Genomic DNA, 24,679 nt, shown 5'->3' on the forward strand with positions numbered 1-24,679 from the left:
CAGATAGATAGATAGATAGATAAATAGAGTTTTAAAAATTAGCTCCAAACTTAAAATTTACCTTCATGGCAAAACTTGACGGTATCATGTTCTTAGGCCACTCAAATTCTGTTGTGTGAATACGTATACCAGATTCAAGTAACAGTGTAGCTTTAAAATCAGGTCTGTTCAAGAGAAAGCCAAATTTTTTAGGGAATTTGCCAAAACTTATTCTCTGAATTTAAAAAACAAAACCTAAAATGCAGGTGTTATATATATCATAATTTACAAAAACAATCTTATAAAATATTCTTACTTTTGAAGCCGAATAAGATATGTCTTGTTATCCACATCATAGACATTGTTTACTCTCATTCCTAGCAAGCTGCAAAAAAAGAGAAACATAACAAATCATTGTTCTTGGTTGAAGCAAAACTTTCCATCATTTATTGGTGCTGTGGAAGAGGAACTCTTCAGCTAAGATACCTCCACCGCCTATAAAGGTATCCTCAAATTAAAGGTAGACTTTTAAGCACAAAAGTGGCCTGTTGACCTCAGTAACACCAGACTACGGACTGCCTTCCTCTGAAACGGCCCAGTGCTGGTGGTGGTGGGGGGGGGGGGGGCGGTGTAAATACAGTAAAATTAAGTCTAAATGACTTATTCCGAGCGGTGGAAGTAGCCGAGTCCCCGAAAATGCGACAAAGCTCACACAGCTGAATAGGCGACAAGTCCAGGACACAGGTCCAAATCTGCCCATTTCAGGTGGAAGGCCCGCCCTGCTACCTCTCTTTGGGAAGAAGGACGGGAATTCTGAAGAAGCCAGGCCGCCAGTCTGGAGCAAAAACCATCACTCCCGTTCTACCAAACGCTCGCTGCGGAACTCAGGCCACCCCGGCACGACCTCTCGGAACCAGCGCCAGGGAGAGACAGCATGCAGGCATGGTCCCCGGGGGTCTCCCGGGCGTCTCCCGGGGGCACCGGCCCCGGGCTCGGCCCCCAGGCCTAGAGAATCCCCGAGGCACTGGGACGACCGTGAGGCTCTCCGTCTCGCGACCACCCGGTGCCCGGCCTCCGCTCCCTCTGCTGTGAACGAGCCTGTCCACTCCCACCACCATACCTCGCATTCAGTTCCGCGAGCACTGCGCGGAGGTCAACCGTGCTGAAGCGGCTCTTCATGGTTAGGCTGAGTGTCGCTACCGCAGTCCTTTCAGGGACTGAGCCAACGCAGGACCACTACGCTTCTGCGCATGAGCGCTTGGCTTATGTCTACGGCAACCGAAATGACCCAATATTACTTATAGCGAAAGTGCGTTATTTTAACCCAAGTTTGTTTGTTTGTTTGTTTGTTGTCAAATCATGATCAATTAGTTTTTCACTGTGTTTAAAAAAAAAAAAAAAAAAAAAACTCGACATAGGACTAACTACCTTCTCGAAACTGCGTCCTTTCCTTGAACAATGACCGGGTTAATCCCTTATGTTTGGGGATTAAAATGGGTCTCCATTAGGATCCTGTAGGTCATTAACCATTAATCAATTGCCCCAGGAAGGCGCTAGCGCTCGGGATGGAAGAGCAAGGGATCTTTCTAAACGCGAATTTGAGACCAGACAAAAACCAACGGTTGGTTTTCCCTGACTCTGACAAGCCGTAGAGATTGGTTCCTATTTTGCTGGGTATTACTCTCCGAAGTAGGAGTCTGCGGCATACTGTAGAATTCTCATTCAAGTTGAATGTGGTGGGGTTCTATATAGCCCGAGTTTCATAAATTCTTGGCACCTCAAATACTCAAAATTTTCACAAAGTAAAGATGTCAGATAAAAATAAAGTAAGAGTTCCCATGGGAGAAGGAGAAAAAGTACCCCTCCCACACATCCCAGCGTTCTCTGAACCGCTCCTAGTTCTGCAGGCTACCAATTCATACATAAATTATTCAGGGTTCAAATATACGATAGTTAATTCGTCTAAATTTTTCTTTTTAAAAGTTCTAATGTTAGTAATAAACAAATTTAAAACTAAGAACAAAAATCTACTAGTTTTGAACAGTGGAGGGTGTGGGGGGGGGGTTGTAATGGTCATTTTTGATACAGGGTCTTGCTATGTAGCCCAGGACACCTTAGAACTCTGAATTTTCTTGCCTCTGCCTTTTTGAGTGCTGAAATTACTAACACATTTAGAAACTGGAGGAGTTTTAAAATCAGTGAAACATGTATTTAAAAGTTTAAAGTCATTAGCATTCACATGGCTATAAGTTCTTAGAATGGGTGACCAAAAAAGCAAAAGAAGGCAGGGAAAGTGTCAAATTCGTATATCTAAATACATAAGGATTTTTGTAATTATTACTCTGTGTTTTTGAGACAGGGCATGCTATATGGTCAAGGTTAGTCTAAACTCACCCTATAACCCAGGCTGTCCTCAGTCTCCCTCTGATTCCAGCCTCATTGGTATTGGAATTACAGGTGTATACTATCATGCCCAGATAGATCATGAACCTTTAATGTTGGCAAATGTCTTAATCTAGTTTCTGTTGTTGTAACAAAATACCAACAGTTAAACAATGTACAAAGTTCACAGTTTTAGCAGCTGGAACTCTGAAACTGAGTAACCACATCTATTTCAATCTAACAAGGGCAGCCGCCCTGCTACATTCCAGCATCTTGATAGAAGCACATGGAAAGGGAGGGGACAGTTCCGAGGTGACACCAAAGCAGCAGGCAGGGGTGCACGCACCAGGCTTCTTCTTATGATAGCTTCTTCATGAGTGAAACTGGTTTCTCTCAAGAACAATAGCATTTCTGATTTTTTTTTGGGGGGGGGGGGTTCGAGACAGGATTTTTCTGTATAGCCCTGGCTGTCCTGGAACTCACTTTGTAGACCAGGCTGGCCTGGAACTCAGAAATCCACCTGCCTCTGCCTCCCGAGTGCTGGGATTAAAGGCGTGCGCCACCACGCCCGGCAGCATTTCTGATTTTTAAAGGCTTTCACCACTACACCTGGCACCAAGCTTCCGGCACTGGAAAGGGATCTAAAACACAGCATTCTGTAGTAAGCATCAATTTTTATTCTACCCTAAATACAAGTAGAAGGCTAAATGTACAGTCAAAACATATACAGAGTCTTGGACATGGGGAAATTTGATAGAAAATTGTGACCAACATAGTATATTTAAAATCAAAGTACAACCATGTTACAGAAGAGAGCAACAGACCTGAATCTTTTCAGCTCTTCTTCCTCTGAGTCAAGTGCGGACCTCTGGTGCCCGTGCAGCTTCAATGCCTCTGTAAATGGTTTGAATTACTGTTACACCAGCCACACGTGTAGAAATATAAACAATACAACGCAGTGTCTGTGCTTGGCATCCAGGGATGGACCTGACTAGGGCAGTAAGAACACAGTAAGAAAAAGACAGACAGACAGATAGATAAAAAGCTGGGATCAGATGGGCTGGGCCAGTGGTTCTCAACCTTCCTAATGTTGTAACCCTTTAATAGTTCCTCATGCTGTGGTGACCCCCAACTATAAAGTTATTTTGGTTGCTACTTTATAACTGTAATTTTGCTACTCTTACGAATTACAAATATCTGTTTTCTGATGGTCTTAGGTGGCTGCTGTGAAAGGGTAGTTCCAATCCTCAAAGAGGTCCAGATCCACCAGTCTGGGCTCTCCACTGAAGAAACTACCGGCACTAGGTCAAGCTCAGCATATTTAGTATTTAGAGTTAAACAGAAAGGTGGGGTCATTGCATATAGTTGAACAAGCAGGCAGGTTTACAGTATACAGCTGGATAAGGAGACAGGTTTAGCTCATTTTAGTAGGAGCAGTCTCTGTAGGTCTTCAGGTGGTAACATTCAGGGGGAGAAAGATACAGTGGACACTTTCTGCCACACTGTCAACATCCATGACTGAATTAGAGGAAGACTTTGTCATGCCTCTGATCCTCACCCTAGATGAAAGATTTGTGCCATTCTTTCATGGATCTTAATGGGGTCTTTGGAGCCCTTGCCATGGCTTTGTCAATGTCAACAATAAATATTCACTCAGGGCTTTCTCCACTCCCTATAATATTTATTTTCTTAGCGTTCTGAAGGTTAGACATCCCAAAGGGGTCTGCAGAGCTGCATCTATGTGGGGGCATGGGTGGGAATAGGGCAGGGGCCGGGCGGGGTGGTGTCAATGGTGTCTCAGGAAAATTCCTTGCATTGTCTCTCATAGCTTCTCAAGTTGCTATATTCTTTGACTGGTGACCCCGGATGGCTTCAACGTGTGCTTCCAGGCCATATCTATTTCCATAACCCCAACTCTTGTCTTTTTATAAGGACCCTTAGATTGTATTTAACCTCTCTAATTAACAACCCCAAAGTTAGAGGAATCTGTGAAGTCCTTTTGTCCCCTATGATGTCCCTTGGCTGTTTCCAGATTTTTCTTTTTCTTTTTTTCCTTTTTCTTTTTCATTTTTTTTCCACTACTCATGCTTGGGTTCCAGAAGCTGAGAAGTTCTTCTAAAGGTCTTAGAGAGGACTAAGAGGGTAGGAACGCCATGGCTAAGAAGCAAGCCAGATACTCTGATATAGGAATTACAGGTACAGCTAAGCCATTGTGTACCAAATTCAGGGATCTGTTTAGAAGAGGGGAAAACAAAACAATTGTTTGGTCTCTATTTTTTTTTTTTAAGTAGGGAGAGAGTAGACTTTTTGTTATTATTGTTTTGTTTTTAAAATACTCAGCATTCTTGTTGTGTCCACCTGATAAATATGTATGACTTTTAAAGTCCTTCTGTTCTTTTGCAGTCATATGAACAGAGTCCACACATTTTGAATTTTAAGTTAAAATTACTACGGTTCCTTTAGGTTTCCAGGGTTTTAAAGGTTGTTATATATTCATTTCAATAGTACTTAACATAAGTGGATATAAAAATGCTAAAAAGACATTAAAGAAAAATTTCCCTAACTCAGGAACATAGACATAGGTAAATTTATAATTCACCACTAAGCTGTACTCTGTTAGAGAAAGCGCTTTTTTGTCAGGCAGCTGTTCTTTACCAACCGCTTTTAAATGAACTAGCAGTCCCTGCTGGTTCTTTTGGCAATAACATCTTTTTATAAACACATTCTGACTGTACTCCGGTAGGAGTCAGTAGTGAGGCAGCCACCAGTCCATGAACATCTTGAACAAATTTGTTGTTTTAACAACGAAGGAAAGATAAAACCAAAGATTCGAGAATAAAGGGGGTGAGATAAAGTGGGAATGAGAAAGATTTAAATAAAAATACAGAGATTAAGATAAAATATAATTAGATAGGTATATTTTTATTGTATGACTGAATCTTTTAAACCCTAAAAACATACTTTACCTTTTTTAATGTTTGAGAGGAAAAAAACACTAGTAAATAATAATGATAATAATTTAAAGAGCCAAAAGAGACGGGGTCTCGCTATGTTGCCCAGGCTGGAGTGCAGTGGCTATTCACAGGCGCGATCCCACTACTGATCAGCACGGGAGTTTTGACCTGCTCCGTTTCCGACCTGGGCCGGTTCACCCCTCCTTAGGCAACCTGGTGGTCCCCCGCTCCCGGGAGGTCACCATATTGATGCCGAACTTAGTGCGGACACCCGATCGGCATAGCGCACTACAGCCCAGAACTCCTGGACTCAAGCGATCCTCCTGTCTCAGCCTCCCGAGTAGCTGGGACTACAGGCGTGCGCCACCGCGCCCGGCGAGCGCTGAGGGCGGCGGGGAGATACTAGAGCTTCGGTAGGCCGTGACGTCACCGGAGGCAGGGTAAAGCCTTTGCTGACACGCCCAGCGCGGGCGGTCCAGAGGCTGAGACCGTGTGATGTCACCTGGGCCCGCCTTCTTCCGCTGGAGCCTGGAGTCTTGTGTTTTATTACAAACCGTGTGTATTCTCTCAAAAACTGGTCGCGAAGGGGAAGGGAGAGCCTCAAACGGTTGTCGCGTTGCTTTGTAGGCCTGCAGTCTCCGCTATATCTCTGCATTGGAAAATGCTGGTTTCGAGCGAACCGTCTGTTCTAAATACTGTATACCATACAGTGTATAGCATGACCCCTCGTGGCAGAGGTTAGGGGTCCGAAAAGGTGTTGAAGCTAGCTGGAAGGAACGAAACTTAGAATATCTGTCTGCCTTCACCTATTCCTGGTGTTGGTCTCCTATTGTGGAGGAAAGCTAGTCCGTGGGTAGATAGGGGTGGGCGGGGATTCCTTACAGTTGTGATGTCTTGCTTTTAGAACAAGCTTCTGTGAAGAAGGCATTTCCAACCATAATAAGCAGACCTTTGAATTTTCCTATTTCCCCCTCCTCTAAGCGTAATCCCTAGCTAGACTTCGGAGAAGGAAAATCTGTGGCCTCTTCTTAGCTCAGTCAAAAACAGTTGTTCTCTTGACGACTCTTTCCAACATAAACCAAAAACGGGCACCTGAAGGGGTCGACAGTGATTTTGATGTAGACTCAGTGTAAACTAAAGAACTTATCTTAAGGAATAAAAACAAAGATGTGGCAGAAGGTTAGTTGTACCCAAAGTCTTTGCCCTTATTATTATACATTTTTGTTTGATATTTTTGTTCCAGTGAACCACATTTCATGGTCTCATACCATTTTGAGTTTTCACCAGTGGCACCTGAATGAAAGTGGTGTGATTTGCACTTCTTGTTTAAAAATAAAATAACTTCTGTCCAGGGCGGCACACCACTCCTGGAATCCCACCATGCAACAGGCGACTTGGACGGTTAAGAGTTCAAAAGCCATCTTCTACCACTCAGACAGAAAGAGAGAGCAGAGACAGAGAGAGAGAGAAAGACACTCAGAGAGACAGAAAGAGAGAGACAGAGACAGAGAGACTGACTAGAGGGAGCCAATGAGGAGGCTGCAGCCTTCCACCCCGACCCCCACCCATCTCCTGGCCTAGCCTAGCATGCAAACTAAGAGGATACTTGGTGATCAGATCCAGGACATTCAGCCCTAGGAAGAAAGAAACCAGAGTCTAAGGATGAGCAATGTTGAGCGACTCTGCCAGTTCAGGGTTTCCTACCTCTGGACAGTCAATAATACACTTCTGCCTCGTTTAAGTCACTATATTTGGGAGCCTCTGCATTGTCATAGTACGCTCTAACTCTGTGGTTCTCAATCTTCCTAATGGTGCCACTCTTTAATACAGTTCCTTGAGTTATGGTCACCCACCAATCATTAAATTATTTTGTTGCTACTTCATAAACGTAATTTTGCTACTGTTATGAATTGTGAATATCTGATTGGCAGAACATCTAATATGCAACCCACAGGTTTTGAACTACCGCACTGATTAGAGGGACATTCACAGGAGAAAAACACCCAGATAACTAGAACTCAGAAAAGTGAAGACCCAAAAGAACTCCGGCATCTACAGGACACCTGATGTCCTGTCCCTTAAAATGTAAGAAGTGGCCAGGCATGGTGGTGCACTCCTTTAATCCCAGCACTCAGGAGGCAGAGGCAGGCGGATTTCTGAGTTCCAGGCCAGCCTGGTCTACAAAGTGAGTTCCAGGACACTCTGTCTCGAAAAAAGAAAAAAGAAAAAAAAAAAAAAAAGAATTAGTGATCAACACAATAGTTAGAGCTGTTTAGTGGATTTTGTATAAGCCAAGTAGGTTTTTTTTGAGTTTAAGAAAGTTTTTGAGGTGTTGCCCACGTTGGTCTAGAATCCCAAATTAGAGCAATCTGCCAGTTTGTAGAATGCACAGAAGGTGCAGGCTGCAACTGCCCTCCACCCCACTCCACTAAACAATGACAAAGCTCTGATTCATTTTGTGTCAGTTAACTCTCAAAGAGGAGCATATATATACATACAGAAGGGTACATATATAATATATTCTTACATTTTTGTGACTTATAGTTGATTATTGAGGACTAATATCAGTGCTTTGTATGTAAATATAAAATAAGTAATTTATCTATTTTGATTAAGAGGCTTATTAATAACAGCTAGAAGTGACAATAGCTTAATAGCTAAAACAGGAGGATGCCATCAGAGATATCTGTTTGCTTCTTATTGCAAAACAAACAAACAAACAAGTATCTGGTTGTGTGGGGTTTTCCTTTTGAGTCAGATGGGGTGTCACTATGCCTCAGGCACTTCCCATGAAGATTAAGCAGGCCTTGAACTCCCAGGTTATCTCTTGAAATGTAACCTGTATTATGTGGAATCTGGGCCCTGAACATTGTTGTAGATTAACACCCTCGTTGCAACTGGAACGTAAACCTGTCTACAAAGCACACCTTAGAACTCATTAAGTTTCATAATTAGTCCTATTAAACATTAAATCAGGAAGAGCAAGCGGTCAGACAGAAAAACTCTTCAGGGTCTTCGTCTTGAGACACAAGCAGCTACCTGGGGAAGCAGCAGAGGACCAGAGGAAGCTGGAGGCGCTACCTGGGGAAGCAGCAGAGGACCAGAGGAAGCTGGAAGCGGAGAGAGGATGCTGGAAGAGGGCCGCTAGGCGGCTGGAGGGGGCGCAGAGTTTATAGACGAGGCTGCTACAGAGAAGTTCGAGGGAACTGTCCCCAACACCAACTCAAGGGGTTCAAGGAAGAAACTTGCGGGACGGGAGGACTCGCCACGAAGAGAAAGTCCCGCTCTCTCCATGAGGGAGGGCGGAGCCGACAACCAGAGGAAGGGCGGGGCTCGTAACGGAAGGGCGGGCCCGGGAGGGGTGGATAGGGTCCCTGCTGAGTGAAAAGAAAACCGGTTTTGGAGAGTGAGCTCTGTGGGCACTTGAAGCAGTGGTCCGTGAGCTGTGTCTTCCATACCAAGCCCTCGCTTCCCCATCGTGAACAGACTTTTCTGCGATTCACCATAGTGGTCACCTGATACTGCATGCAGAATATTTATTAGGATAACTTTTATTTTCATTTTAGGGACGTGTTCGTTGCAGTCTGACTTTGCTTCTATTACATTTAATATTTGAGCCATGACGTAACTAGAATTACACTTTGCTATATTACAGGTTTTCTTAATGGCAGCACCTTGATTGAAGGAGAAACCTTTAATGGGATTAATGTTTTCTCAAAACAAAAATTAGGCTGGAAATGCAGCCTAGCTGGCATAGTGCTTGCCCACCTGCATGGAATCTTCCCCGGCTTCATAGATTAGCTCCCCCACACCTCAGAATCTGATCTTTGTGGAGCTTACCTGTAAACCTAGCACCTGACAGTTGGAGGTAGTAGGATAAAGAGTTCAAGGCCAGCCTCGAGTAAATAAAGAGTTCTGTGTACACTTGAGATGAGAAACCATCTCAAAAACAAACAAAAAAATCAAAAACGAATTTCTTGTGTCAGGTTAATTCAGAATACATCCAAAGGCTAAAAATTACTAAACAAGTGTCGTATTTGGTAGGCCGATTTTCTTCTGTTTGTATATATTTGACTTGCATCTAACAACCAAGCATAAATGTTTTGACATCTTAGAATGTAGCAGAATCCCATTACAGCATCGTTATTTATTACAATTCTGATTGGATTTCCCCAATATTTAACAGAATGTATTGAGAATACCCATGCTGTTCCTTTCCAGCGGTGTGATGGAGACACTTTGCTACTTATGTTGAAAATCGCTCCAACACTTCTTTTAAGTCAGCTAATGTTGGAAGGATTCTTCTTTTGAGGAATCCTTAGGAATGTTCCTAAGCCTGACCTTCAGTCACATTCAGTCAAAATACTTAGCATATCAATGTGCCTGAATTTCTATTCTCAAGTCTAATTATTTGCCACAGTTAATGTATTTTAACTACAGGCTAATTTAAAAAAACACACACAATTATTTCTAAATCCAAAGGCTTATATAGCAGAGTTGTAAACATGGTGTGCCATTTCCTCTAATTCGCATGAATGCTAACATTTAATCCTTGAAGAGCCTAGGTTTGATAGGAAATCAAACTCTTCAAATTGTATAAGCTTTCCCGTACTATGGTGAGAGATTAAGGTAACACTCTTTATTCTAAAACATTCTGTTTCCTCATCTAACAAGTGCATACTGAGCCTCTGTAGTCTTCTAAGTGGCCTGAAGTGTTAGTTTGGGGGATAAATGGTAAGTATTGAAATTAAAACTGTAAGCAAGGAGTAATTTACTCAATATGTTACAGGCAGCCTAACCATGTACAAATTAATGCCTGTTCGCTTTGAATCCCAGGGAGCGGGCATCATCTCTAGGTAAAGACTGAAAATGTGTATAATCTTGTATGACGCTTGGCCTTGACCATGAGTAACACAAAAATCCAAGGACGTTCCTTCTGTGGCGGTTTTAGGGGAGTAGCACCTTCCTGAAGACTTCCTCCTCTCAAGAACCATTATGAGAATACTGAAATTGTAAATAGCTGTCCAAGGCTCAAATAGCGACCAACTTTCACTTCTTTCATTGTGGAGGTGGAATTTCAAGCTTTTGTGTGTGGGGTTGGTTAGTCAACTCGTTAATTTTCTTGTTTCGATTTTATGATGTGACTATTGAGCACATAGAGTCAAGGCTAATGCTAAGGAGTGCATCCTAAATATTGTATATTATCACCATTCACATTGTCAGTAATCCAGAATGTTGCATTACACTGTGGCTTTTGTCCCACTTTTTATGACCACCAGGATTCACTCCTTTTTTGAGGTGCATTTGGGGCCACTCCACTCTGCAAGCAGCTAAGCAACTCTGTTTGTTTGTAGAATGCACAGGAGGTGCAGGCTGCAACTGCCCTCCACCCCACTCCACTAAACAATGACAAAGCTCTGATTCACTTTGTGTCAGTTTACTCTCAAAGAGGAGCATATATATACATACAGAAGGGTACATATATATAATATATATATATATACTTACATTTTTGTGACTTATCGTTGATTATTGAAGACTAATATCAGTGCTTTGTATGTTAATATAAAATAAGTAATTTATCTATTTTGATTAAGAGGCTTATTAATAACAGCTAGGAAAACTGACACATGATTGTAATTCCATTCCCTGGCCAGTGGAGGCAGACTAGCTATCAAGAGTTCAAGGTCAATTGAAAAGTAAATAAAGAAAATAGCCAAGAAAAAGAAAAAGAAAAAGAAAGAAAGGGAGTTCAAGGCCATCCTTGGCTACACATGGAGTTCCAGACTGCCTAAACTACATGAATCCACAGGTCAAAACACAGACATGCAGATGTTTCATAGAGTACACATCTGCCACCAGCTGGACAAGCTACCGCTACATAAAAAAAAAAAAAAAAAAAAAAAAAAGTTTTTTCTAAAAACTCTAGAAAAACAATTCTGATTTTTAAAAACCCCAAAAACAATAAGGTACAACTCCAGGCCCTCTGTGATAGCAGTAATAGAAACCTAGGTTTTGGTGAGTGCACGCCATCATGAATGTAGTTGATACTCAAGAATTGCATACTTGGCCGGGCGTGGTGGCGCACGCCTTTAATCCCAGCACATGGGAGGCAGAGGCAGGCGGATTTCTGAGTTCGAGGACAGCCTGGTCTACAGAGTGAGTTCCAGGACAGCCAGGGCTATACAGAGAAACCCTGTCTTGAAAAAACAAAAAACAAAAAAATGTATACTTAAATATTGTATACTTGAATATAATTAAAATGGCCACACTTACATTTTGTGCTGGGAAAATTTGTATGGGTCTTTTTTCCATTGTGTTTCATGGGTCTGTTTGTCCATCCCCCAACAACACTATGCAGCCTCAACTATAATAGTTATATAATAATATTGACATTGGGCATTTTGTCCTTTGTGCTTTAAAAAAAAAAAAAAACTGCTAGGTTTAGGATGTGTGCCAATACACCCAGTCAGATTTTTTTTTTTTTTTTTTGAGACAGGGTTTTATGTGTTCAGGCTGGCCTTGAAATCACTTTGTAACTAATGATGACCTTGAAATCCTCATCTTCCTGCTTTCACTTCTCAAATGCTGGGTCTACAAATATGTGCCAGGATGCCCCACTTAGGCAGTATTAGGGGTTGAACTCATGGTTTCATGAATATATCTTCCATATTTTTGCTGAGATTTTTCTCTTTGCTTTTGGCCAAAATAGAAACAGACCCATATTGTGCTTAGCTAAGCTGTTGTTTAGTTATAGTGTAACATTTTACAGCCATTTCCACACTCATAAATCTTGGCCTCTGTGTTCAAAACTGATCTCAGAGTAGAAGCTACAGCAGGTAAACACATACTGATGGTTCAAAGGTTCTGAGAAGCATCAAAGCTGCTCCTGTGTTTGTTCTTGGTACATACACTATGTGTGCTTACAAAGCAAACCTCAAAAGGATATGGAACAGAGAGTCTCAGGCGTTTGTTTGGGTGGCATTTCCCCTTCTGTCCTGAAGCTGTTTGCACAGTGCCTGCCCTGTGTTTCCAAGCTTGCCAGGTGGTCTTCATTCCCCTTCTTCATCCTACTTCCTTCTTGCTCACGTTTACTATCTTATTCTCACTTTACTTTAGTCTAAGTTTTAAATTAGAAAAATTGCTATTTTACCGATTCTTTGTTTGAGATTTGGAGTGTTAGTGTTTTTTTGTTTTGTTTTGTTTTGTTTTTTTCTTTTCCTAGATTGTATACATGTAATGCTCTTCTAAGGGTTACCACCAAGTTAGGACTCCTTTGAAAAGATGACCTTTAACATACAAGTTAGGCAGATAAAGTGCAAAATTCTATGCTAGAGACAAAAGAGCAACAGACAGAGCTAATCTTGTGAGATACTTTACTGACTGTTAAGTACCATTCTGACATCACTAACTAGAAGTTAGTTTGCATATATAGGGAAAAAACAAGTAAAAGCAGAATGAAAGCAGAAAACCTGGATGCTGGGAAATTTGAAGTTGAAACCTCCAGACCATGTTCAATCCGTGTTTCTCCCTGGATAGCTATGAAGGTGGACCAACATACTTGAAAATGACAATATTAGATAGCAGAGTTCTTTGAAGGACAAGAATCCCAGTCCCCAAAGCCTTGGTTTCTCTTGAGTATCTCCTGAATGCTAGACGCTCTGCACCAAGATGCAGCCACTGGGTCATTGTATCAGCTACACAACCAAGGAGCTAATAATACAGACCCCATGAGTGTCGTCATAAATGCTGCATGCAGTATTGCCTTAGTAAACTACTAAATTGGGAATATTCAGTAATTAACTGAATTAAAAGCAATCTGAATGACTGAGCCTCTCTGTTTTCTTTTTTAAATAACTCAAGACTATCAACATTATAAAGTCTGTCTCAGTTTCCACTGAAATAATAGACGAGTTTTAGTTTAAAATTATTCTTCTGATATTAAAAAGTCAAATTTATTTTTTTCCCCTGAGACAAAGTTTCTCTATGTATCCCTGGCTGATCTAGAACTTACTCTGTAGACCAGGCTGGCCTAGAACTCAGAGATCTGCCTGCCTCTGCCTCCTGAATACTGGGATTAAAGGCATGTGCCACCATTGCTGGACTCAAAAACTAAAACAAAAAAGTCGAATTTCTGGTTAAGACAGGATTTCACTATGTAGCTCTGACTGGTCTGGAACTCACAATGTAGGTAAAGTCAGAGGTTCGTCTGCCTTTGGAGTGCTGAGAGCAAAGGCATGCGCATCCAGCTAAAATTTTGGAACTTTGGTGGTTTTGTTTGTTTGTTTTCTTTTGTTTGTTTTCTTGGAGACAGGGTTTCTCTGTGTTGCCCTGGCTGTCCTGGAACTCACTCTGTAGACCAGGCTGTCCTCGAACTCAGAAATCTGCCTGCCTCTGCCTCCCAAGTGCTGAGATCAAAGGCGTGCGCCACCACACCCAGCTAACTTTGGAACTTTGAATGCCTCATATTTCAAATCCTGGAACACCATACCACTTAGCTAATTGGTCGAGCACAGCTCACTCACAGGAATGGAACAGCAAGGTAGGAGAGTGATTTATTTGCTCATCTTCGTCTTTCCTTACTCTTCATTTGGGAATAAGTCCAAATATGAGAGGTTAAAATGGTTGCTGTATATCAACATGAGCTTCAGTCATGGTCTGCCACTTTTTGACCATGGAACACATTTTGTCCCAAGATCCATGTCATGAAAATTAGTCAGTTTTTGCCCTGAACATCTTCAATAACTAGCTTAAATTTTCTTTTTCTTTTTTTTAAAAAGATTTATTTATTTTTATTTATATGAGTACACTGCAGCTGTCTGCAGACACACATCAGAAGAGTGCATTGGATTCCATTACAGATGGTTGTGAGCCACCATGTGGTTGCTGATTTGAACTCAGGACCTCTGGAAGAGCAGTCAGTGCTCTTAACCGCTGAGCCATCTCTCCAGCCCTAGCTTAAAATTTCTAAATGAAACTTCGTCATTCTGTAGATCTTCAAGGCTCACTTCAAACACAGGACTCTTGAGGCCAGCAGATACAGTTTTGGTTCCTTGAGTCCCTTGTGACTGTTGTTTTCCCAATGTTTTTAATACTAGCTGGAACTTTCATATCACACCAGTCTTTCTTAGAAAATGGATCCACCTTTCACCACACGCTCGCTCTTGCCTGCCATGGTACTCCTTAGAGAGCCATTTTATATGCAGCTAACAGTTGAAAGGAGAGGGAGAGGCAGGTTGTAAGTGGTGGAGCCACTGGTCAGGTGCCATGTTCCCATAAACAACACTAATGAAATCACTGTCTCAAAAATGTAAAAGAGCCGGGCGTGGTGGCGCACGCCTTTAATCCCAGCACTCGGGAGGCAGAGGCAGGCGGATTTCTGAGTTCGAGGCCAGCCTGGTCTACAGAGTGAGTTCCAGGACAGCCAGTGCTACACAGAGAAACCCTGTCTCGAAAAACCAAAAAAAAAAAAAAAAAAAAAAAAAAAATGTAAAAGAAAAAAAAAAGGCATGAAAGTAGAAGGGGCTACTAAAAAGGAAGTCAGTGAAAGGGAGCAAGGGAAGGTGACAGAGGGGGAGTATAACTGAAAAACATTATATACACATTTGAGAAGGTTAAAATGATTATGTATAATTAATATAATAGAAACATCAAATAAAAATTATTCTCTAGAAGGGGTCAAGAAAATAAGATGTTTCATCCGTGGTATGGTTTAATAGTTGCCTAAATTATTACTATTTGGAAGTGTTTTGAATACTTTAGAATTTACTTTTTTTTTTTGAGATAGGACCTCACTTTGTAACCTTGACTTGGCCTGGAGCTCAATATGTACACCAGGTTGGCCTCAATCTCAGAGATATTCCATCAGTCTCTGTCTCTCCAGTGCTGGGGTTAAAGGCATACACCACCTTGAATGTCTTTAAATTACATTTTGCTTGGTGTCCTCCAAGTCAGGGTGGGTGACAAGTGCTTTAATCACTGAGCAGTATCAACCAGCCCCAAACTGACCTATTTTTAAAAAGCATGGCATACAGAGTTTACTCCTTACTATTAGCGACTAGGTTCTGACTATTGCTATTTGTTTTGTACTATAATTATTCTTTAATCATTTATTATTGGGGCTGGGAAGATGGCTTGGTAGATAAAAAGCACTTGCTTTGTAAGCAGTAAGTACCAGAGTTCGAATCTTCAGTCAAGTAAAAAGCCTGCTGTGGTTTCAAATACCTGTTGCTCCATTGGGTCACCCCTGTCCTGGGAGGTGGAGGCTGGAGAATAATTTCAGATAACCCTGAGTGACTGTGAGGCCAGTACTTGTTAAATAAAATGACACACTCTCTAGCCTATACTGACCTAGATTACAGCAACCCTCTCTACCTCAGTCTCAGTTCTGGGACAGGTGTGCGCCGTCAAGGCTAGCGGATGACTTCTTTTTTTTTTTTTTTTAATTATAAAATAAAAACAGTATATTACCATATGCGGTTGTAGCAACTTCCTTGAACTTGTTTTCTCCCCATGTTTATTTTTGTCCTTATTTTTATTAAAAATTTCACCTTACTTTAACCTTAACACTATCCGTTTAATACAAAAAGGTTTCCTGGGCCAGCAAGATGGCTTATTAGGTAAAAGTGTCGGGCGCCAAGCTTGACTTGATACCTGGGACCCACATGAAGAAAGGGGAGAACTGACTTTGGCAAGTTGTCCTCTGACCTCTCTCTGTGCGTACGCACACTAAATGAAAAACAAACAAAAAAAAAAGTATTTGAAAATAAGAACAAAACCCAAAGAGTTTCCTTATAGTGCGTGGAGATCAGAAGTCAATTTAAGGGAGTTGGTTCTTCTCTTTTCTGGGGAACGAAGGCGGGTCTGCCCTCTCGGTGGCAGGCTTTACCCACACAGCCATCTCTCTTAAGAAATGCGGGTGGTTCAGACGAGACTTATAAAGAGAACGAGTTTAAACTTTCAAAGGCAGGGCTTAGGGGCAGACCCAACGCGAGTACAAAAAGTGCGGGCTACTTTGGCGGATTCTACGGAACACTGGCCTCCCACGTGTCTTCCAGGAAACTGAAGGAAGGCTGGGGAGAGCGGGAGGGGCTTCGCGCAGGGGGTCCGGGAGCGAGCCTGGGAAGCGTGGCTGGGGGCGCCGGTCCTAAGGGCCGACGGAGCCCGCCCTCGGTGGAACCGTGCCCCACCTTCGAGTGGCGGAGAAGGAAACCCGCGGAGACCCCGGGTAGAGCGACAGGTGGGCACACGGCCAGCCCCACGCCAGCAGGTTCCGCGAGGCGCGGGCGTTGAGCCCGGCGAGCCGCCGTAGCCCCGCCCCCCGGCGCGTGGCGCCCGTGACGTCGAGCGCGCGGGCCACTCTCCTTTCAGAGGTCGCGCTCTTCCGAACGGTCGGGCCGAGGCGCGCGTGCGCAGTCGGGAGGGGAAGTGAGGCGGTTTCCTCGGCGCCTTTTCCGGCAGCGGCGGCAGCAGAGCTAGGAGGAGGAGGTGGAGGCCGGAGGGAATCCGCGCTCGGGGCGGCGGCTGGAGGTAACCTCAAGGGCCGAGCCCAAAAAGCGGGCCGCGTCGGTCTCGGCGCCCCCTCGGAGGCCCGGCGGTAACTCCCTTCTCCCTCTCTGTGTCCCTGCAGGCGAGTTCCCGCGAGGATCCATGACCTGACCGGGCGCCGAGCCGCGCTCGTCGTCGGGGTGGTGACCAGGGTCGGTGCCGAGCCCGGTGCTCGCAGGCCGGCAGGAGGGCCGCAGTTGGAGCCGGCGCGTGCCGAGGCGGCGGAGGAGCTGTCGGCGGCGCTCGCTCGCTCGCTCGTTCGCGCGGCGCCTGCGGGGGGGAAGGGCAGTTCCGGGCCGGCCGCGCCTCGCCTCGCCTCGCCTAGCCTGAGCAGGGCGGCGGCTCTCCCGGCGCAGACGCAGGGCCCCGGCGGCGGGCGATGCCCGAGTGAGCGCAGGCCGGGCCCCTGCCCCCCTAGCCGGCAGCTTCGTGCAGGCCGCAGGGCGTCCTCGCAGCGGGGCGGCGACGTTTCGGGCTCGCGGCGGCGGCGGCGTTGTAGGCTTGAGGGGACCCGGGACACCTGAATGCCCCCGGCCCCGGCTCTTCCGACGCGATGGGGAAGGTGCTATCCAAGATCTTCGGGAACAAGGAAATGCGGATCCTCATGCTGGGCCTGGACGCAGCCGGCAAGACAACGATCCTGTACAAGTTGAAGCTGGGCCAGTCGGTGACCACCATCCCCACGGTGGGCTTCAACGTGGAGACGGTGACTTACAAAAACGTCAAGTTCAACGTGTGGGATGTGGGCGGCCAGGACAAGATCCGGCCGCTCTGGCGGCATTACTACACCGGGACCCAGGGTCTGATCTTCGTGGTAGACTGCGCCGATCGCGACCGCATAGACGAGGCCCGCCAGGAGCTGCACCGCATTATCAATGACCGGGAGATGAGGGATGCCATCATCCTCATCTTCGCCAACAAGCAGGACCTGCCCGATGCCATGAAACCCCATGAGATCCAGGAGAAACTGGGCCTGACCCGGATTCGGGACAGGAACTGGTATGTGCAGCCCTCCTGTGCCACCTCCGGGGACGGACTCTATGAGGGGCTCACATGGTTAACCTCTAACTACAAATCCTAATGAGCGTCCTCCACCCAGCCCCCGGAAGGAGAGAAATCCAAAACCCATTCATAGGATTATCGCCACCTCCATCACCTCTTTCAATTGCCACTCTCTTTTTTGAATCTGAACTCTGGAGTTACTGTTCTACAGTTTAGTGGGGTTGGGGGTTTTCTTTGTTTCCTTTTTTTTTTTTTTTCCTCTTGGCTTTGCGTTAGGATGCTCTGATCTGACATTTGACACGAATACAGTGCTAGATGCCTTGTGACTTCCAGCAAACGGGGTGGGGTAATAGCAACTCTTGGTAAAGTCCTTTATAATAATGGTTTGATTTTTTTATTTCGAGAGAATCTCCCCCCATGTATGCTTTTTTTCCTTTTTGCCCAGTTTCTTATCACTTGCTGTAGATGGCTTATTTTGCATTCATGCAGACTATGTTCCAAGTCTGTTTCATCTAGTAAACTGAAAATTATTGCTTAATCAAACTGCCGTTTGTCTTTTATATTTAAGGCCTTCCTCCCCTTCCTCGTTAGCGCTAACTTTAGCAGTTTCAAATGTGACCTTTTATAGCCAAGACCAGTATGGTGAACTAAGCCCACAGTGGCAAGATAATGAGTAATAGCAGTGTGATGTTCCAGTTGCACATGAGTGTGTCAGACAGGTAATGTCAGGAGCCCTGGCAGTGTCAGCCATTAACGTGCATGAGGAGGAGTACGGCTCGAGCTCCCTTTACCCTGCCGCATAGAACAAGCAGCGCAGCCTGTAAAGCCTACAGGTCTCTTCCACTGCAAAGTTAGCAACTTCGCTGTTTCCCTCTTCTTACCTTTAAAAAATACTCTTTCCAGAAAATGGAGCAATAATGGTGTATGCCTCACACAGATGAAATATTTGTAGATATTTTAAAGTGACTTTTGGGCAAAACTGGAATGTTACCTTGTTTCAAATGTCTTAAGACCAGTAGTTTTAAAATTACTAAACATTTGCTCACTAATAAAACATTTAAAAAGTAAAATTATATGCCCCTTTAACCTAGCTGGAAAGAAAATACACATTCCTGCTTTCACGTTACAGCAGCTGACTAGACCCAAGAAACATGACATTTTTTAAATAGATGAGTGATCTACATCTCCATTAAGACACTGGAAAAGATGTTTTATTTTAAAAAGGTATTTAGTTTTGCTTGATTGTAGGGTTTACTCATCCAGATATCCTGTTGATTCGGTAGTATATCTGTCTCCTGTAAGGAAGGAAATGTACTGAATGAATGGCTTAGATGTGGATGACAAAGGGGAAGAACCTACAGATGACAATGAATGTAAATTAAGGGTAAGCATTGTGCTGGTTGTATCCAGATCTTAAGATGATCTGGTTAGGACCTGTAACTAGATGGAGACCACTATAGTAACTTTTTGAACCAAATGTTAATGTCATTCCGAATTGTGAAGCAGCTTCTGGTTCCTCTGTAGCCTTAAGGATTAATTTAGCGATCCTCAAGGAATTAAACTTAGGGAATTTGGGAAATGTAGACTGCACAGGCAGTATACAGGAAAAGGTGGAATGCTTTTGGTTTTTTTGTTTTGTTTTTTTCTTTATGAGGGTGTCTGAAAATTAAAATCAAGCCGGATATCATGGTAAAGTTGGACAGTATTGGTCCTTCACGTTTTGGCCATATTGTATAATGGAGCTTTTACCAAAGATGTAGGAGAAGCAGAAGGCTATACAAAAATGAGCTGTAAGTAAAACATTTAACCTAAAGCAGATGAGAAAAGGTGCTATGTTGTAGGCTCATTGGTGCAGAGGGATTTTTGATTCAAGACGCAACTAAAGCCTGAAGTCCTCAGTGTCACATTAATAGATGTAGCTCTAGAAATGAGGCCGACGCACACTTAAGAACATTTTAGTTGCTTTGTAAAGTTCCCAAAGCTCCACCGTAAATGTAATTCTTAGTGTTTTAAATGATTACATTTTAAGGTTCATAAATATGGTTATACAAATATCAATGCTATAGTAACATCCTGAAACAAAATAAGCACAAAGGTATAAATGCCTAAACTGGAGGAAACTTGAAACCCTCATGTTGATTCTTAAATGTAGTGTTCTACTTGTGACAGACAGATTGGTAGACAGCCATTTTTTTTGTGTCTTAAAATAATTGGGGGCATAGTTAAAATTTTATACAAGTGATTGCTGTTACTGAATGTTGCAGGTGAGATGGGTTATTTTTAGCTTATTTGAGATGTCTGAAGAGGTGGGGGGGGGGAGACATTTGAAATTTGAAAACCCTAAACCTTTTGGAAAGAAATTGTAATTTTCACTTACATTTCTTTAAGACTTTAAGAGATTTATAATTGATGTAGTTAAGTCAAACCATAACCATTGGTGATTATGAAGCGAAAATTAGAGCCTGCAGAAAAAGTTATAATGGAAGGATTTAAAAAAAATCTAAAGATTTTGTTTTAATTGCATCAATTTCTGTATTTGTGTGAATTTATAAACATGCAGTAAGTTTTGAATGAGGTAAATCTTGTCTAATATAAGTAAATGAGTCTGTAGACTGTGATCCCCTCCCCCAGCTGAAAAAGTGCAGTACTTGGAAATTGTTCTTTATGGTTGTAGTGTTGCTGAAGCACTAACATGCAGAAAATAAAGGAATTACACAGTGCAGTTTCTTGGTTATGTTACTTGGAGTAGATAAGTGGGATGTATTGGTATCTTGGGCCATGTTATTCTCCAGGGATATATGGTAAAAAGTGAATTTCAGACTGGCTCTTACGATAAAAGATAAAAAAGATTTTCTTTCTCCCCTAAATAGTGACTGTTTAAGGTATTCCCTGTTTTAGTTTCACCGGGCTTTTGACAACTGAGGGTACAGTAGCAGTTGAAGATATTTAGGTCCCCCACCCTCCATCACATAGTGAATCCCTGACCCCTTTTTGCTTTGCTTTTTGAGATAGGGACTTGATAAGTTATTCCAGTGCACTTTGCACTTGTGCTCCTTGCTTCATCCTGCAAGCCTGTGCTACCATCTCCACCTCAGGCCTCAGGAATCTTTTTGTTGTTGTTCCCCTCCCCCAACCCCCACCCAAATTACAGTTTTAGCATTTTGAAAGTACAGAATTGAGTTTAGAAGGAATTGACTTTCAGAGTTGTCCTTTTCTTCTTTAGTTATCTTAATCTTTAATTGTAGAGTTGGGTTTTAAAGTTTGCTTTAGAGATCACAGTTGCTTGTTTGACAATAAGGGCAGAATTATAGTCAGGTAAAAGGTAAAATGTAGATGAATAGCTTAAAATGAATTTTAAAATATTAGAAGCATTCCCTATACTAATCCATCAAGTTTTCTTTTGTTGTTGTTGATACTATACTGTCTTGATGTGATATATATAGTATGATTTAGATTGCACATCAAGGCTGGGTTTGTTAGTGCCTACCTGTAATTCCAGCACTTGGGAGAGGGAGGGATCACAAGTCTGAGGTCAGCCTGGTTTATTAGAGACGTTGGTTTTAACTAACCAACGAGGCTCATATTGATTCTTACCTAGTATATCTAGTACTAGGACTTACTGAAATATCCAAGATCAGTTTTTCAGTGATAAGAGTAGAAAGTATTTACAATGGTATGTAATGCTTTAGATAGAAATTGAGCCACTACAATCGGAAGTGATACTTTTTTCACATTCCGTTACTCATTATCTTACTCTGTGTGTGTAGGTGTGTACATACACACACACATGCACACACGACTTGTCAGATAAGTCTTGTCTCTTACAGCTAATAATTTTTATAAAACAACATAGAGCAAAGTATACCATAGTTGGAGCCTAGCTGTCAATAGAATCTAAAGTTTTGTTTGTTTAATCAAATGTGGACAGTAGGAGAAATGATAGTATTCAGAAGTTTGTAGTATTGAAATATTGTGAGGAGTTGTTTAAAAAAAAAAAGCAAAGTAACTTCTTGCTTTGCCAAACTTTAAAGCTGCCAAACTAGTTGAACTGGCAGGGAACACTTGCGGATAAGATCAAAGAAAGTAGAACTGGTCTGTAGAAGGACTTAGGAATTATAATTGAAATTTGCTTATTAGCTTAGCTAACTAAAATAATGGTATGTTTCAAGAGAGTTAGACTAAGAACTAAGCTTGCTTTGTGGAATGGTGAAAAGTACTTAACTTTTGTTACTTTGAGATAGAGGCTTAATATGTAGTCTAGATTAGAATTTGTAATCCTATCTCAAACCTTCATGGCAAAAGTGCTTTAACAATTATTTTCTTATTTATTAATTTAGGGTTTTGAGACCTTTGGTTATTTTGATTTTTTTTTTTTTTTTTTTTTTTGTAACCTTGGCTGTCAGGGAACTCAATCTGTAGATCAGGCTGGCCTTGAACTCACAGAGATTCCCTGCCTCGGGCTCGGAGTGCTAGGATTAAATTTGTGGCTCACCACTTCAGGACAAGTGCTTCAACTTTTTTGTTTGTTTTGTTTTTCGAGACAGGGCTTCTCTGTGTATCCCTGGCTGTCCTGGAACTCACTTTGTAGACCAGGCTGGCCTCGAACTCAGAAATCTGCCTGCCTCTGCCTCCCAAGTGCTGGGCTAAAGCCGTGTGCCACCACTGCCTAGCGTGCTTTAACTTTTAACACCTCCCTTTATTTAAAATATCAAAACAACTTTAAATTACTTCTTTGTCTTTGAGCATTTTTCTTTAAACCTGTTGGATTATTTCTTATAAAGTACACACTTCCTTTGAGGTATCTGTTGTGTAATTTTGAGGGTAGATTTATTTATTGAGAGCCTAATTTTCCTGCAACTGTTTTCCTGTAGTGCAAAACAACAAATGTCTGCTTTCATGGACTTACATGGGTGGGTGGGGAACAAAGATGAGATGGTAAGTATAAATATTGGTGATACACTGTTGCACAGTATGTTATATAGAGAGGGAGAGGTAAGGAAAAGTCCAAAATGCTCCCAGGTTATGTTGGAACAAATATTTGAAGGAAGAAAACAGTGTAATTGGTACTGTAACAAAAAGATGCAGTGTAAAAGCTGGACTGGGAAACTCAGAATCAAGGGCGAATCTAGTTGTGACCTGTTTTTACAAGAGGTTGTGCTAAGAATAGTTCTTATGTTTTCAAAGGAGTTTTGATAAAAATGTTCTGGGAGTGTAACTTAGTGGCAGAGTGTTTGCCTAGCATTTGCAAGGAGGCCCTGGGTTTGATCCATATCAGTGGAGGAAAAAATTTGTAAGAAACAGTGTGACACAGGGACAGTGTACCGCCTGAAAACCCATGATACTTTCCATCTGTTCCTTTATGGGAAATGCCAACTGCGGCCAAAGCCAGCATGTTCGAACACCATAAGCATGTAGGGAAATCCAACACTTCAAAGAGGCCTACTGGTAGGCAAATGAGTTGAATCATAATTTTGAGAAATGGTGGCTTATATAAGTTACCCCATTTATGTACTTAATAAACCCTGAGAGTTGTCTGTGACTTCTGGGATTACAGGCTAACGTGGAGTTTTTCTATGGTTTTGTTTGTTGATAGACTCTCGCTATGTAGCCCAGATTGTCCTCAGATTCATAGTGGCCCTTTTGTCTCAGCCTCCCAAGTGTTGAGAACACAAGTGTACACCACCACAGCCTGCTTTTTTTTTTTTTTTTTTTTTTAACATGTAAATGTGTGAAACCAGTGGGTTTCGGTTCTGTTTCTTGAGAAATTTGTGAATTATTTTATTTAAAATATTTATTTTTATGGTGCTTAATCTTTGAACGCGTGGGAACAGAGGGAGAGCTGTGATGTCAGGCCATCCTTTATACGCAGTGCAGAGTACCTGGTGTTCCTGGTGTACCTGGTGGTGGCAGATGCTGTTGCTAAGCTGTTGCTAGCTCCCTGAAAAGAGCCTAATGGAATCATCTGTAACCTAACATTCCTCTTGTTTGTTTGTTTGTTTGTTTGTTTGTTTGTTTAATTAAAAATTAGGAACTAGGAAGTGGTGATGGTGGGGCAGGAATGAGGGTGTTGTGTTCTTTAGACTACTTCCTGATGATTGGGGGTGACGTCATTTTGGGGGACCTTAAGAAAACTGGGATGCTGGTCAAGTCCTGAGAGACCTGGTTGTTTCACTACAGTCTGGGCTGTGGAACCATCTCTGGGTAGGAGTGTGCAGGCCCAGCTAAAGCAGCCTGTGAGGCTGGGCCAGAGCCCCTGTGGGAACCTGCTTTGAATGGTGGATTTCCTATATGCTTATAGTATTTGAATACATATATTACTAGCAGAAAATACGTAGGTTAGGAGAAAAATTTTTTCCCTTGGGTGTACTTCCTTCTAGAGAGCCTAGATTAGTTTGGAAAAGGTTCAGATAACACCATTTAATTGTGGCTTTATTTGCTTGGTGTTACTGTAATCAGTTCTGAATCCAGTTTTTTTTTTTTTTTTTTTTTTTTTTTTTTTTTTTTTTTGGTTTTTCAAGACAGGGTTTCTCTGTATAGCCCTGGCTGTCCTGGAACTCACTCTGTAGACCAGGCTGGCCTTGAACTCAGAAATCCGCCTGCCTCTGCCTCCCGAGTGCTAGGATTAAAGGCGTGCACCACCACGCCCGGCGTGAATCCAGTTTTTTATATTATGAAACTTTTCAAGAGGAAAAGTTTTATTGGCATGGCAACTAATATATTTGGTTTCTCCTGTATTATCCTATTCCATACAAATTAGAAAAAATAGTTGACTCCATATGTGGCTCTCTTGCCTGTAAAGTTGTTCTATACTAATA

General features: G+C 42.6%; 2 protein-coding genes and 1 non-coding gene across 4 annotated transcripts in view; 1 reads left to right on the forward strand and 2 right to left on the reverse strand.

Annotated features, from left to right (window-relative positions):
• Positions 1-1,233, reverse strand: part of Nemf (nuclear export mediator factor) — a 46,195-nt gene extending 44,962 nt beyond the window's left edge. For both annotated transcript variants that reach the window (XM_029484414.2, XM_021179023.3), the window contains exons 1-3: positions 1,100-1,233; positions 296-364; positions 62-164 (exon numbers count right to left, since the gene is read on the reverse strand). In XM_029484414.2, coding sequence (XP_029340274.1) covers positions 62-164; positions 296-364; positions 1,100-1,158 — 231 coding nt within the window. In that variant the 5' untranslated portion in view covers positions 1,159-1,233. The remainder of the gene's footprint in view (positions 1-61; positions 165-295; positions 365-1,099) is intronic.
• Positions 1,234-5,392: 4,159 nt separating this feature from the next.
• On the reverse strand, positions 5,393-5,692 carry LOC147001252 (signal recognition particle RNA). Its single transcript, XR_015045301.1, has one exon.
• Positions 5,693-16,698: 11,006 nt separating this feature from the next.
• On the forward strand, positions 16,699-20,586 carry Arf6 (ARF GTPase 6). The gene is made up of 2 exons (XM_021179347.3): positions 16,699-16,844; positions 16,945-20,586. Exon 2 carries the CDS (start codon positions 17,416-17,418, stop codon positions 17,941-17,943), a length of 528 nt encoding a protein of 175 aa, XP_021035006.1. The 5' UTR covers positions 16,699-16,844; positions 16,945-17,415; the 3' UTR covers positions 17,944-20,586.
• Positions 20,587-24,679: the final 4,093 nt, after the last annotated feature.

The sequence above is a fragment of the Mus caroli genome, unplaced genomic scaffold (assembly GCF_978045245.1).
Source record: "Mus caroli unplaced genomic scaffold, Mus_caroli_1 scaffold_14, whole genome shotgun sequence".
Lineage (NCBI taxonomy): Eukaryota > Metazoa > Chordata > Mammalia > Rodentia > Muridae > Mus > Mus caroli.